At 39.6% G+C, this 15,514-nt stretch overlaps 1 protein-coding gene across 3 annotated transcripts in view; it reads right to left on the reverse strand.

The window, feature by feature from the left end:
- RFTN1 (raftlin, lipid raft linker 1) overlaps positions 1-15,514 on the reverse strand; it is a 98,269-nt gene that overhangs the window by 16,750 nt on the left and 66,005 nt on the right. For all 3 annotated transcript variants that reach the window (XM_027880044.1, XM_027880042.1, XM_027880043.1), the window contains exons 5-7: positions 14,832-15,255; positions 10,090-10,293; positions 1,323-1,438 (exon numbers count right to left, since the gene is read on the reverse strand). In XM_027880044.1, the coding sequence (XP_027735845.1) occupies positions 1,323-1,438; positions 10,090-10,293; positions 14,832-15,255 (744 nt within the window). The remainder of the gene's footprint in view (positions 1-1,322; positions 1,439-10,089; positions 10,294-14,831; positions 15,256-15,514) is intronic.

Here is a 15,514-nt window from a genome sequence, read left to right on the forward strand (position 1 = left end):
TCTCTGAACAATTACAGTGCTAACATAACTTTCTGAAATAAGGTGCTGTCAAACACAGCTTACACAGTAGTATGTAGTAGTATATGTTTGCTGTTTCACCCTCTATTCATTTCCTAACAGTTTTAAACATATGGTTAACATTAATGCTTCTTAATGTTTGCCTTCTTGATCAGCCCTGACCTAATGCACTCATGGAACCATCTGTCATTATCTCAAAACCTTGTTCCTGAGTGGCAACACCATAATTTGACCCCAAAAAAGGAACAAGAATTTACATTCAAGTCTGTCATAACTAACATTTAATGCAATATAGGATTCATTTTTTCAGATGCCCATCAGCAACAAGAAAAGCTGCTATTAATGTATTACACTGTTCTACAAGTTGTTTCTAGTTGTTACTATACGGCCATTTCTTGCTACAATGAAAAGTCATTATCTACTAACAAAAGTCTTAATCCTAGTCTCCTGGAATTTTACACACTTTGTCTAGCATCTGTCCCATTTTCCATTAATCCATTCTTATGACATGTGTACTCCAAAAGGATGGCTTGTCTGTCTTAGGATTTTACACCACTTACAGTATATGCCAAGTGATAACATGAGGTATTGCCTTTATAGACACATAATATCTATTTCTAGGAGACAATTAATAAACAAAAAAAAAACCTCTACGAGTTATACAACTTTCTCTTTTTGCTTCAAGTCACAAAGAATTTAAGCCCAGCTTTTCTAATACCTATCTGTATATCAAATTTGCAGTGGCAGATCAGCACTGACAGATCTGATCTAAACAATGTTTCTACTGATCTGAGTGTGCACTTGGATCTGTAGAAGGCCAGGCTATGACAAACGTGGGCTTGTTTATAGGGACTTACCCAAAATACACAGTTCTTTCAGCATAAGAAGGAGGTCAGACAGAAACCAAGGCAGTTGTCCGTGCACTCCTGCTGCAGCTCAGCCTACCTAAAGGGCTGCCCTCTTCAGAACTGCAGTGCTACAGTGACTGGTGTGATCATGTTGCCCTGACAACCAATTGATATCCTCTTTACAGTATATCTAGCAGACATCTGTAATTTTGGGACAGGTAGCCCTGAGTTTCATTGCTCACCATTGCTGACATTTCCTACCCCCCAAAAAAAAGCATGAAGATTATCAAAATCAGAAGTGCACTGTACAAACCTAGAGTGTGGTTAACTGGCATTCCTGTTAGGTTCCATCCCTTTACCTCAGTTGCCTGTCTGACACTGCTGGAGCACAGATCAGTATGTGAGAGTCTGCCACACAGTCTTCGAGTGTTTTGATTTACAAAAAAAAAATCATACCTTCAAGACAGTCCACTGCTCTACCACAATTGCATCATAGCCCTGCATGGGTTTACTGTCTTCCACAGGAACATCTTCAAAGAGAAATACTCCATCCATTGTTCCATGTAAAGAATCTGTGAAAACACAGGGTTGATTGTAAGCTTTACGGAAGGCATTCCATGTGTAGTGAGGCATCTGAATTTATTAATAACATATTCTTCCAAGGATGTTACTAAAGAGTTCACAGACACTCTGATCTCTGATACTCCAACTCTATTAATCTTTAGCAGTTTTTAAGAGCAATCCTACTCTGTAACAGCAAACCTTGCTGTCCACTGTTATTCCACCGTTTGTCACTGAAAACCACAGCTCTCCCATCCTGAGCAGGCAAAATGAATTCAGTCCTCAGTTTAGCAGTGCTGCTCACCTACTTGAAGTTATAAACACACTAAAGACCATGTACTAAGTCAGTATGTTATTTTCAAGGGTTGTTCAAGGTATACTGATTTGTATTTATGATATTTATTATATTTATGGCTATATCCATTCATTCACAAAAGTCAGAACCCTGCACATGGAGCAGCCACTGCATCTCAGTGTTCTACATGGACTAAGGATGATCTGGCATATCTGAACAGTGTGAAAGAAAAGATACATTCATAACTATTTAATCAATTTATGAAGGCATTTTGACCATCTGGTTTAGTGCTTCTCTATTCTCATTTGCATTCCCAACACATTCAGCCCTTTTCCAGACAACACATACCACTAAAGTCACTCGAGCAGCACTTTCTCCATCAGCTTAACCAAATACTCCATAATCAGCTCCCATACACAAGAACTCATGTTTCGTCAGCTCCATGATGTAACAGAATCAGAAAAACTAAAAAAACCACACCTTTGTTGAAATAAGCTAACTGATGAAGCAACAGAATTATATTTAGAAAAACTGTAGATAAGTGGGACTGTACTCTTCATAAATAGAGAAAACTCTTCTCACATTGTCACAGAGCGTCTTTTTCAGCCTTTCTAGTATGAATAATACATTTACCCTGTATGACTGATTATAAAGACCTTGCTTATTCTCTCCCCAAGTGTTGTCTTTTGCACGATAATTTCCATACAATTTTAGGAAAACTATGTTCTTTGCACTGGTAGGATACATGTTTTTGAAATGCAGTCACACATGCCAGACTGACAGATTCCTGAACTGATAGGAATCTTCTGGATAAGCCTGCTTAGGTGTTTCATCGGGTCCTCCTGATTCCCTGGTGGATGTTATGAGGTCAAGAAATGCCAGGAGGAAAGCCTTGCTGCCTCCAAGGGAAAACATATATCAAACTCAGAAACAATTTTCACAAAAGAGGCAGTGAAGAGGATTAAGAGGCTTCTTACCTCTTGCAGACACAATCTCAGTCAACATCTTCTGATGTTATTACGTGATCTAAATCCAATTTATTATCTGGAAATAATACATTTGTTGTGGGCAAAGCTCACAACCGACCACATTCCTACATTTGGAGGAATACATCTATGCACACACACTGTAGCAAGTGTTGCTGCCAAGTGGCAAGCCCCCCTGCTTCTATTTGCACAGTCCTCTACTCTCTTTTGTTGCAGCTGCAGTCAAGCCATTAAGTTGCAAGTGAGGAGATGCAAATACTTGTCTCTAAATTAACACAGCATATTTATTTTTAGTCCAGTTGTGAAGGAAAAAAGTTGCCAACCAATTACTAGAGATTCTCCTTGAGACTGTGTTGGGAGACTGAGAGAAGAAAAATACTCTGTCTACTTTCACACTGTTTTCACAGGCAGGTTTCCTGCAACTCTGTTTAGAATAAAGAGAGACGAAGACTCCTCACCACTGCAGCAAGCCACTATTACACATTGCTCCAAGGAGGATGAGCTGGACTACAAAGCAGTAACTCCTGTCATATAGGCAGATTTCTCATCCAAGTAAAGAGAACAGACATTTTTGTTGTGAAATAACAGGCCAGATCACTAAGTAGCTGGGTTACAGGTTTGAAAACACAGGCAGAGCAAGCTTGCCATGGGTACAAGCTTTAATTACCATATTTCATTCAAAAAAGTGCCTTTTTTGAATGAAAACTGGACCTGACATTGCAAAGAGGGAACTTCTGTGCAGTGTATCACATTCCAACACCCAAACCCATACCCAAATCTATTTCAGGATGCACAATGTACAAATAACCCTTCAATTTCCAAAGCAGGGATGACAGGACAGCACTGAAGACTGGAAGCAGAAACCCACAGATCCCTACTAGACACAGACATCCAGATCTTGCCAGGGGGAGCTTTACACAGCACCAGTGCACGGCTCCTGTGTTGTGAATTCTCTTAATGAAATTCAGTGTCACACTGTTGGCACAACTGCAGCTTGAGCTCACCCCATGCATTTGCCAGCTAATTAATAAGCGATCAAAACACAATCAGCATGTGTGTGTTTACACTCACTCATAAATCATCCTTTATGGTTCATTCTGCTGAACATTCCACTCATGCAATTCACAGCTTCCACATATGTGAATATCATGGCACATATGTAATGTTTTAGAAACTAATAGCTGAGCTTGCGAGACCCTACAGGCAGCAGACACTTCCACTGGCAGTGCTGGGTTTACAGTTGGACTTACAATTACAAAAGTCTTTTCCAACCTAAATGATTCTATAGCTTTGCTTCCTTGTTGGATGTTCAGTGATTACTCTTGAAGGTTACATCCATCAATCCTGCAATCCATTGATTTCATTATATTTCTTTCGCCAGGAAAGAAACCTATAGAAAATAAGAAAACTGGGAGGGGGAAAACGATGAGGGAGAGACAACTGCTGTAAATGTAAAGGGCACTGTCTGTTCAACAGACAGAGTGATACTGGTGAAAAATTCCATAAAAGAAACTTCCCTTTTACAGACCACCTACTACTCTGGAGACAAAAGGGGAGGTAAAGAAAAGAATCATTTGATCATTAGGTCCTTTGCATGTGAAGCATTTGGGATGCAGAAAATAACTGGGGGGAAGGAAAAAGCAGCAGAAAAAAGATTAATAGTGTCATATTTTGGAGAAAAGGCACACATAACCCATGCTATGCTGTCAGGATCAGCAAGAATATCAGGGAAACTGAACACAGAGGTGTGGAAAGACAAGAAGATAGACAGATGCACCGAGCCTGCCTGCAGTACTTTATCACACAGATACTCTGGATCTAAAAGCAACTTCAGTCTATACACACATGTTCTAGAACTGCCCCATCAGGTAAGGTGCACATGACGTAACAGTTTCATGGAATCATAGAATAATTCAGATGGATGGGGACATCATGAGGTCTCCAGTCCAACCTCCTGCTCTAAGCAGGTTTCATACAAGTACAGACTAGTTGGATGGAGATGGCACAACTTCCTGAGCAGCCTCTTCCAAAGAGTGACTGTTTTCACGATGAGAAAGTTGTTCTTTATATCCAAAAAGGACCTCTCTTATTTCAATTTGTGTACATTTTTTCTAATGCTCCTACCACACACCACAGTCAAGAGCCTGGATTCACCTTTCAGATAGTCTCCTCATGGGCACTGCCAGGTCCCCCAAAGCTGTCCCTTCTCCAGGCTGAACCAACCCAGCTCCTTCAGTCTTCCTTAATAGGACAAGTGCTCCAGACACTGACTCTCTCTGTTTTGCTGACTCTCTGCTAACCTAGCTCTGGTTTGTCAACATCTTCCTTGACCTCTTCGAAAAAGGGCCCAAACCTGGATACAGTGTTCTACATGCAACCTAATGAGCATCAAGCAGAAGAGAACAGTCACTGTCCTCTATCTACTGGCTACATTCTTGTTGTTACAGCCTGGTATGCTGCTGCCTTCTCTGCTGCTAGGGCATACTGCTGGTTCATCTTCAGCTCGCTGACTACTAACACCGCCCTGGACCTTTCCATAGAGCTGCTACCTGGCCAGGTGGTTCCCTGCCTGGATTAGTGAAGAGGCCTTTCCCTTCCCAGAGGCAGGATATTTGTCCTCATGGCATTTCAAAAAGCTCCTGCTGTCGTGTTTTTCCAGCCTGCCCAGGTCTGTCTGGAAAACAGCCCAGTCCTGAAGAACATCAGCTGCACCCGTGAGTATGGAACCATCCACAAATGTGACACAAGCAAGCCTCGTTGCCTCCTCTGCATAACTGATAAAATTGTTCAACACAACAGGTCCCAGGATAGATCTCTGTGGTACTCCACTTGTTACTGCAGGTAAAGTGTGACTTATTATCCACGACCCTCTGAGTCTAGCCACGCAACTAGTTTTTTACCCATCGAGGCTGCACGGTCCTCACTTGGATACAAAAATATTGTGGGAGATACAATAAAATTTCCTTAACAAATTCACCCCAAATGGCATCTAGTGCTTTCTCTTCATCCACAAATCCAGTCACTATACCACAGATGACAATCAGTTTCGAGTATGTTTTGCTCTTGTTAAATCCATGCTGACTGTTCCCAATCACTGTCATCTTCTTCATGTGTCCAGACATGTTCCAAGAGGACTGACTCAGTGACACAACCAGAAATTGAGGCTGACCACTAGTTTGTCCTTTCAGTCTTTCTTTTAAACACAGGCGCAACATTTGCCTTTTTTGAGTGCTGAAAACCTCCTCTGATCTCCATGATCTCCCAAAGATGACTAAGGGTGGTCTTGTTATAACACCAGCCAGCTCTCCCAGAGTTCTTGGATGTAGACAGTTTGGTCTCAGGAACTGAGGCACTCCCTATCTTGACCTTCATCCACTGCTGCTAGTCCTGCACCTTCCTTGAACCTTGCCTTGAAGCTCAGGTGCCTGAAGACTCTGTCTGTGAAGACTAAGGCAAAGGAAGCACCAAGTATCAATCCTATCTAGATGTATCTGATCTCTTTTGCATATCCTGTGCATATCCTGTGAGGATGAGGTGGATTGTAACATAAATCCTACTGACTCTATAGGTCTAGGCCTAGATCCCCACTGATTATAATGGCACTTTGGGGTGACAACTCCCACACAGATACCTGCAGGACAAGTGCCTATATTTATTCAGCAGAAGGCTACCCAACCTGTCTACAAAGATCAGCCATCTAAAGCTTTAAATGGAGAGTTGGTCTTTCCTGTTTCTTATGCAAGGTATTTCCTGATCCTGATGTAGTTGTATTCTCTTTTGGTAATCTCTTTTTCAACAAGATTTAGATCCTGAAACTTAGCCTAAGTTTAAAAAGTCCTAAGTACTTTCAAATTTTAGTTCATTTGCAATAGGGCAGTAAGGAATGCCAATAAAACAAAGCATTTTGACTTACTTTGCATTTGAAGTATCATTTCCCAATCTCTAATCTTGAATTTCACTCTTTCTTAAAGAAAAGGCTCTGAAAGTAAAGGTTGCAATCACTGTCCTTCCTCTGAAAATGTTCCATTACCACTGCATTTTTTATTAAGGCATCCTACTGTGTGCAAAAAGCCATTTTCACTAGTTGTATAAATATTTGATGTAGCTCGGTTGACAAAAAGCTATTTTGATGTTCTTGCTTCTGATTTCCAAGAAGTATATGGGGAAAGATTACTTACTTTACCATGACAGCTGTCCTAGTGGGTGACAATTTCCCCCTTGTTGTCTTTGAACTACAAATTCCCCTTATCTAGCAAACGAACCTTTAGGCTGCTGTTGCTCTCCCTGAGGAAAACCAGCTCTCTGTGGCTTTATGTGGCATGTGACCTGACTGTTGGCCTTCGCTTCAGATTTGCATTCCTCCCTCCTCCTGAATCTTTTCACCTTCAGTACAGGGAGAGAAAATAATTCCATATGGACGACAGCAGTCCCAGCCACTTCAGTGGTTAAGGTGACAGTAATCGGTCAAACGCATCACTGGTTCATCGTTGTTGGAGGCAGCGTGAGTATAACAGAGACCATCAATCTGACCCTCTTAAAAACCTGACTACTTTCCCCTGCCAAGCAACTCACCTTTTGTTTCGTTTGCTGTGTGTTTAAGTACTGTCAATGTTTCCTAGTTGGTTGGCTGGCTTTTTCTGAGTTTGAAAGGCAGAAAATTCACAGGCAGGATGGTAAAACAAATACAAGAATGCCGGGCATTTAAAGACTTGCAGTTCAAAATGACTAGACTAAAGATGAATAGGCTGGTTATTACTCTGTTAAGGTATCAAAATACAACCTTAAAGAGGTTTGACTCTTCCTGCCTTCTCACACTGCTGATTGGAGACTTGCAGGCACAGGAAAGGAGACCTGTTATTTCCTTTCCATTTGGTAATAATCTGTATAGCTTGCTGCTACAATCTTCACTTCTCACTAGAAGAGGGTAAGGGTGAATTCCTATGATCACTTTAGACCATTCGGCAGGACCAGTTTACATCTGGGACTACAGGCAGGATTACCAGTTACAGTTGGAAGAAAAACACCAGCAAGTAACTGAACTGCAAATTTAAATAAATAATTGTTATCTGTCAGCATAAGAACATTCAAGAATCAAGCATACTGCTGTTTCTGACTTACTGGCAAAAAACGTGAATACATTTAATATATGGTGTAACTCTTTATGGTTTACATATTGTGATTTGTAATTGTGTTATATTTCTGTTTATAATTATCTGCTACAGCAAGCAAAAAGAAACAATTGTTATCAGTGAACTTTAAAACTCTTTTAAAGACTAATTATTAAACTGTTAGCAGAAGGAAGAAACAGATTTATGACTGCTGACAATCTGGAAATCTTCACTTCATTGGGTATTCCAAGGACAAGGGGGAAAAGAAGAAGATAATAACCCTACTTGTAAGTCTAATAAGCAAAATAATGAATTCATACTTCAAGCCAAAAAGAAAACCAGTCCCCAGAACAAAGAAATGTGATATAACCAATTAAAGAAAGTATGCTGATATTACCTTAATTTGGAAGAGGATTAATCAGTGAATAAGACTAGCTATGAAGAGCAAGATAGGCTGCAAGGAGCTGAGAAGCCCTCAGCTCCCTACTTCTTCCCTCCTCCTTACCACCCTGAGTTGTTTGATACTGATTGGCATATGAGTGAAAAAGGTATTCCATTTCTCTGCAGCACAGGAAAAAATTACAATTTAAGTGATAATACATTTAACTGCAACAGGTAGTAATTCACAGATGTTCTTAGTAATTTTCTTCTAATAGCATAATACACTTCCAGAAACCTTGTTTCAGCTTTTTGATTTTGAAACCTGTTCTTCTTCTAACTGTAAAACGCTAATAAAAATGTTTACTAATTTTTCATCTTCAGTCTCTAATCTGACTTAATCCTGAATCTGTCCACTTCTACATAATTTGTTGTCCTGCTTGCATTGAAACTTCAGTGTCATCATTCAAGCCTACTTCATCTATGTTCACAGGCAATTATCCAGCACTCTTCACTCTGGTATCCAAGTACATTAACTCCCCCCAGGCCTCTGTTATGTAAATGAACTCCAGAAGTTTAAATAACTAAAAAAATGCTGTGTTTAAATCATTTCAGAGTTCACTGATAAGCAGATTTTATTAAAAAAAACCACACTGAGTCTGATAGAGTCAATTAGGTTTGCCTCTGTGAGTCGCAATTTATATACAGAAAGTAAATGACCATTTGTTTTTAAGCAAGTTAACTAGCAATTACAAGGCTTTCCAGGAAGCTGTGTGAAAGCATTCCATCAGCTGAACTTTAGACCTTCCTTTTTTTGATACTTGCTTGTAAAATGAAAAATTAGGGTTGCCTGTTAATTTCCTGATTGACTTTTACCAGAACTGACTCATATGACTGTGTTTTATCATGGTTTGATAATTCTGACCAGCAGCAGAATGGAAATAAGATGCTCGAAAGCAGTTCCCCTATAATTTTGAGGCACAAATCTTAGTAGCAACATTCAGGCTCTGAGCTACCACATTCCTATTGAAGAATGCAAGACAAATCAAAATTAGGTGAAAGATTCATTCATGAGCACTTTAACCATGAAGTATACCAGTCACATAATTTTCCAGTAAAATTATTCCAGCTGTAACTTCAATATTTTTGTGTTTCAGTACTTCTCTTTAATTCTTCTCCTGGTTCCTTGGTTATGTCTCTTGGATCCCTACTATGCACTGAAGTCTTTCTTTGTACTGCAGGCTTATCTTAAAAGCCATGGTGGCCACAAATGTAGTACAGACTGGCTACAAGTATTAAGCTGGACTTACTGCCACATTTTATCAACATGCAAAAATCGGGGGTGGGGGGGGTTAATCTTTTTATATTAAGACCAACATTTATCCATCACTCTAGCTAGGATAAAAAAACATAGGAGACAACTTTTTAAAACATTGTGCCATCAGGGTGGAAAGGGCCTCTGCAAGAACTGGTAGTAATTGACCACTTGCTGGTCAGATAAAACTCAGGAGTCTTTACAATAACCTGCAATCAGACCCAGATGCAGTGTGTGGCCAGACAGCTAAGAGGAAAGTCACTCTTTTATTAATATCATCTGCTTTACAATCTTATTAGTTTAATTCACTTTACTTGCTACTGTTTATTAACTCTGTATATTTCCGCAATTACAAGATCATCATGTTTTTAAAATACAATACATGATCTGTTTTCCTCATTCAAATGCCAAAATATTTTCTGTGCTTTCATTCCATTTCACTGAAAGAGGCTGATCTAAAACAAATCTGCCCCAAGCCTATATTAAAGCATCTCCCAAATATCTTCTCTTCAAAGATAATGACCTCTATTAGAGGAAAAGGAAAATAATCACAGCATAATGCTTTCTGTAATTTCCATACCATTTACCATTCCAAGGCTGAAGATTCCGTTTACCAATGAGCCTCCTTTCCTGAAGTGATCTGTCATGTGCTCCAGCCAATTTGCTTCCAAGCTGTTGACAGTCTGCCCATTCCTGGAGATCCTCATAGGGATAGTCACTGTGTAATACTGGCTGCACTTTTGTGGGGTTTTTGGCTTGTTGAAGAGAGCGAAGATCTCTGCTTCTGCCAAAGAGTAAAAGAAACGGAGTAATGCAACAACCATATAATAAAATTTCAGCTAAAATAATATAACCCGCTGTTTGCCCTTGCCTAATTACACTGTGCAACTGCAAAAAATTCTTTGAGATGCGATTACCTCCTGAATACATTTCTGCAGTAGGGTCCCCAAACCCCATACAATATTTTGTTTGCTGTTACAGTGTTTGTTACTCATAATGGATTCATTGCTGATAATAAAACATTTAGAGACAGTAATACCTGAGTACTAATGCAACACTCCCCTATGGGAGCTATCAGTTCAAATATGAAATCTTACTGCAAATTTAGGAGGAATTGCAGTCTGTAAATCATGGTCATTAAAGTATTAAATAACTTGGGTTTGATAACACCAGGCCATGGAACCAGCTAACAGTAGTCTCACCTCAAGAAAATGCAATGAATCATTCATATAGAGACTATGCCAGCTGGTTCAGTGATTTACTCTGGCTCTGAGCCAAGGTGTGACATTAACACAACAGCAAATGAATTTCAGAAGTGGAATTGTGAAGGGTCTCACAAATGAGAACATCTTCTAGACTCCACTCCATATCTCCTCTAGTATATCATAGGAGCAGTTACCGTAGGCAAAAGAGTCACTGCTGACAGCAAAGCTGAGCTTTCACAGCCCTAAAGCGAAATCAAGTTTAAAAGCAGATACTCTTTCTCAGAAGGGTACAACTGTCAATAAAGTAATGAATAAAAGAATTGGGCACGTTATTGTTTTACTTGTTAATGGACATAGAAATAAATGGTAGAACTTCTACTGACTTCCAAATATCAAAATTTCTCCCAAAATATAAAAGATAAAGACATTATATGAAATCCCTTCATTCAGTAAGCTCCTCTTGTTTCTAAGCTATTATAGTCTAACCTCAAATAAAAGTAAAGAAAGAGATGTCAAGAGAAATGTTACAACTGCTCTCTAACAAACCTCACTGAGCAAGAAGCAGTGTGTAAATTGAAAAAGATACCAGAAGGGAAATGCTCAGAAACAGGCTGGCAGCACTTGAAGAGAAGAGGTGGAAGATCACAACGCAACCAACATGAAAAGAGATCTAATGACTACAGACATAAACCATAATTCAAAGACAGTAAAAAGGAATAAACGTTAATGTGACTTCTCTTGCTGTTCACCACTTGTTTAGAAAGAAGTTATGATAATCCCAACTCAGAAGAGCACACACAGAAAGCTTCTATAATCATTTTGATTCTGATCTCCAGAACAGACCCATGTTGGAAAAGGAGATTTTCCTTTTGTGTATTAAGGCACTAATACAAGAAGCTTGCCATGATCCAACAATGTGCACTCACAGCCCTGAGATCCAACCTTATCCTGGTTGCATCCAAAGCAGCGTGGCCAGCAGGTCAAGGGAGGTGATTCTGCCACTCTACTCCACTCTGGTGAGACCCCACCTGGAGTGCTGAATCCAGCTCTGGGGTCTCCAGCACAGGAAAGGCATGGACCTGTTGGAGTGAGCCCAGAGGAGAACCTCCAACATGATTATGGAGATGGGGTACCTCTCCTATAAGGAAAGGCTGAGAGAGTTGGGGTTGTTCAGCCTGGAGAAGAGAAAGCTCTGGGGAGACCTTAGAGCACCTTCCAGTATCTAAAGGGACCTACAGGAGAGCTGCAGAGGGACTTTTTACATGGGAATGGAGTGATAGGACAAGTAATGATGGTTTTAAACTGAGAGAGGGTAGAGTTAGATTAGATATTAGGAAGAAATTCTTCATGGCAAAGGTGGTGAAGCATTGGAACAGGCTACTCAAGGAAGTTGTGGCTGCCCCATCCCTGGAAGTTGAATGGGGCCCTGGGTGACCTGGTCTACTGGAAGGTGTCCCTGCCCATGGCAGGGGCTTGAAAATATATGATACTTTAAAGTCCCTTCCAATCCAAACCATACCATGATTATACTAACAACAGGAAATCATGGAACTGAAAATCCATAGGGAGATGGTAGGTTGCATTTGACGCTAAGTGGTTACCAACATGCTTTTAAAACGTGTGGGAGTCTTTCCATATTGACTTAGTTTGTCACTGTGTAATACACCAGGCTAACCCAAGTCACTGCTGACAACAGTTTTCACCAGTGACCGTGAATCCTCCAGCATGGGCAAAGACACCTTCAGTTTGCTTCTAGGTAACACAGCACTTTTGGACATACCACTGGAATATCCGTGCCTTGTTCACAGGCAAATATTTGTCAACATGCTTTGAAGAGCCCTTTAGTAACAGGTAAGGAGACTGAGCACTACAAAACATTCAGGAATAAAGTGAAGAAGCACAAAAATAACATTTAAAAAAATGTTGATTAAAAAAACCACAAAAATTAAGAATAAATTTAAGATCCCACAAATAGTAAGGAATATTAATTTTTTTCCTGAAGTTTTATGTAGGGAAGAAGGAGTTTAAGAGTGGTAACCTCCTACGGAACACGTAGGGAAAAAAAAAGCAAACCACCACCTGATGCTTTCAATCTTCACGTTCCCAAGGAAGGATGAAGAACTTGTGCCAAAAGTTGAAATGCATTTTCCATGGGAGGAAAAGGGAGTGCTGTAATAACAAAAATTCATGCAAGAGTAATAAAGAAATCAGCAATGTTGTACAGGATTTGGAAAAATCCTACCATAGATGAGCTGTCACATAAAACTGCCTTCTCAGACCTTCAGTCTTGGAAATTATTTGCATAACTCACCAATTAAAAAAATAAATGAAAAATAAATAAAGCCAAAAAGCACTCAGAGAAAGAAAGATAATTGAGGAAACTAAATGCATTTTTAAAGTAAACTCTCTTATCTGGCAAATCAGCAGCTGTAATAAAATCCTGGTGTGTTCTAGACAAAAGCTGGGAAGACTGAAAGTAATACTCTTCACATTATGCAGAAATACGATGAACATGGTTACTTGTAGCAAAAGAATTTCAATGTTCAGTATGGAGAAGAACAGCATCAAATATATTATTAAACTTCCTAAGTTAACTCTCATAGCATATATAAAAAGAGAAAGAACTGATCTGATTAGACTTGGAGATAACTAATTTTTAACCAAAAAACTAAGAGAGGTTTTTACATGTAAGATTCTAGTGTTGTGATGGCCCACCCTTAAGGCTGTAAACCAGAAGAAATTATTCAAACAATAGCTGTGTTTTTAACAAACCTGGGTGTCCCCTTGCCCAACAAAAACTGAAGAAAATATGGAGAAAGGTTACTAGAGTGTGATCCAAATTTGATGGCGAAAAGCTGATTACACCAAACTGCACCGGAAACCAAGACAATAGTCCAAGGAGAGTACAATGCACAGTCATTCTTGGTCCTACATACACAATTCCCACAGGGGTAGAATTGTTTGACTGAATCTATGTAAGATTTAATGAATAGGGATAAATTAAAGTCAAGGACAGTACCAGCTTTAGAAATTCTATCTACATTCCCCTTGAAGAGGTTTGTAGCTCATAAGGAAATAAAGGAAAATGTAACAGAAATCAGTGTAAACATGGTTTTCTTGGATTTAAACAAACAGAGGAAAGAAAAGTATTATAAGGTTTAAACTGGAAATGCGAAAAGAATATTTTTTTGATCCCTTTTAATTTTCTAAATTACTCTGGTCTTTATCCTATTTTGAACTACAGTTCTTGCTACAGAAGGAACTTCTGAGCATCAAACACCTTATAAAAGTTATTTTGGGACCTCATCTGAGACTTGTGGTCTTTGATGGCATAAAATGACATTCAAAAAGTGGAAAGCACGCCTGAGGACAAGTATGTCAAAGAAATGAGAGAAAAAAGCCTAGAATATGGAGAAAAATCTTAAAAAGAAAAAAAAAAGAGAAAAATAATTGGAAGGCAAATTATTAGGAACCCCATTACCAGAGGATCTTTATTATGAATTAGCAAACATAAGCCATTAACAAAAACAACTGCTGATGTCCAATAATTACAATACTGACTGTAGCACTGCCCCCCATCCTGACTATAGGATACTAGGAGACTCCAGGGTCCTGATCACATATATTCCTGTTGTTCCTGACATTGTTTAATTCCAGCTATGTTCACCTGCTACAAAGAGGCTAACTGCGATAAGGCTTTGTGACTTATTCCTTCTATTGCTGCAAAACCTTGTCAGGCAGATTAACAGGGCTTTTTACTCACACAGACAAAAAGGACACAAAGATCAAGAGCTCTCAGGGTACAGCAACAAATACCGAGATGAATCGATTCAGCCTAACGGACAAAAATAAGTCTTTACACTCAGGCCTACATATGGGCCTAACAAAGCTGCATCTGCTTATGTCATCTCTTCCTTTGCCATCTGAGTTATGCTCAGTTGTTGTGAACTGTGTAACCATGCTGAAACCAGGTTAAGTGGCTCATTTGGGGCATCTTTTCTTCACTATCACAGTGGTATTGTCCCTCCTGCATCCCTACCCCCTAAAGGAGCTGGGAACATAATTGAGGCAATTTTAACTTGGCTTTTTATGTAAGAGAGGTCACTACAATACTTACTGCCAGTAAGTGGTTTTAAACATCGTGCTGGTGTTTCATTCTCTGCTAGTCCATTCGTCTTGTCTGCTGCTCCTCTTACACTCAGGTTCGCGGGTTGATTCTGTTCCTCGTTTCCCTTCGCAGGCTTGAGATTCAGCTCTTCAGCAGCCTGTCCTTCACCTCTACAGCCCTCTCTGGATGTGGCACACTGGTCAGCACTTTCCTCACTCTGTGCTGAAGTACTGCATCCATTAATGCCATCCATTTTCTCGCCATCCGGTGAAGCATGATCCTCAGGGTAATTTGAAACATTTTTATTATCTCTTGATTGCACAGAGTTGTTACTGGCAGGTGTCAGGGAGGCGCTGACAAGACAGTTCTTTTGGGAATGGTACTGAGGTATAATTCCAACAAATTTCAAGCCTTGACTTGCAGCATCTTGAATCTACAAGTTGAAGAAGATTAGATTTTTAACTGTCAAGCTGTCTTAGCTAAATAGAAACACAGAAAATAACACCCTTCAAGGCAGCAAGCATGTCATTTTGCTACTTTTGTCCACTACCACAAGAAATTGTCATGTTGCATTTACATAAAAAGTTATTCTAAAGAACAAAATGAAAAGATCCCTACATCATCTGAAATAATGTGAAAATGGAGGGGAGGGGGGGAAGACAAAAGGAGGGAAAAGAGAGAGAAAATTACTA

Source organism: Empidonax traillii, unplaced genomic scaffold, assembly GCF_003031625.1.
Source record: "Empidonax traillii isolate 1590-97213 ecotype Southwest subspecies unplaced genomic scaffold, ASM303162v1 scaffold64:size1360303, whole genome shotgun sequence".
NCBI classification, from domain to species: domain Eukaryota; kingdom Metazoa; phylum Chordata; class Aves; order Passeriformes; family Tyrannidae; genus Empidonax; species Empidonax traillii.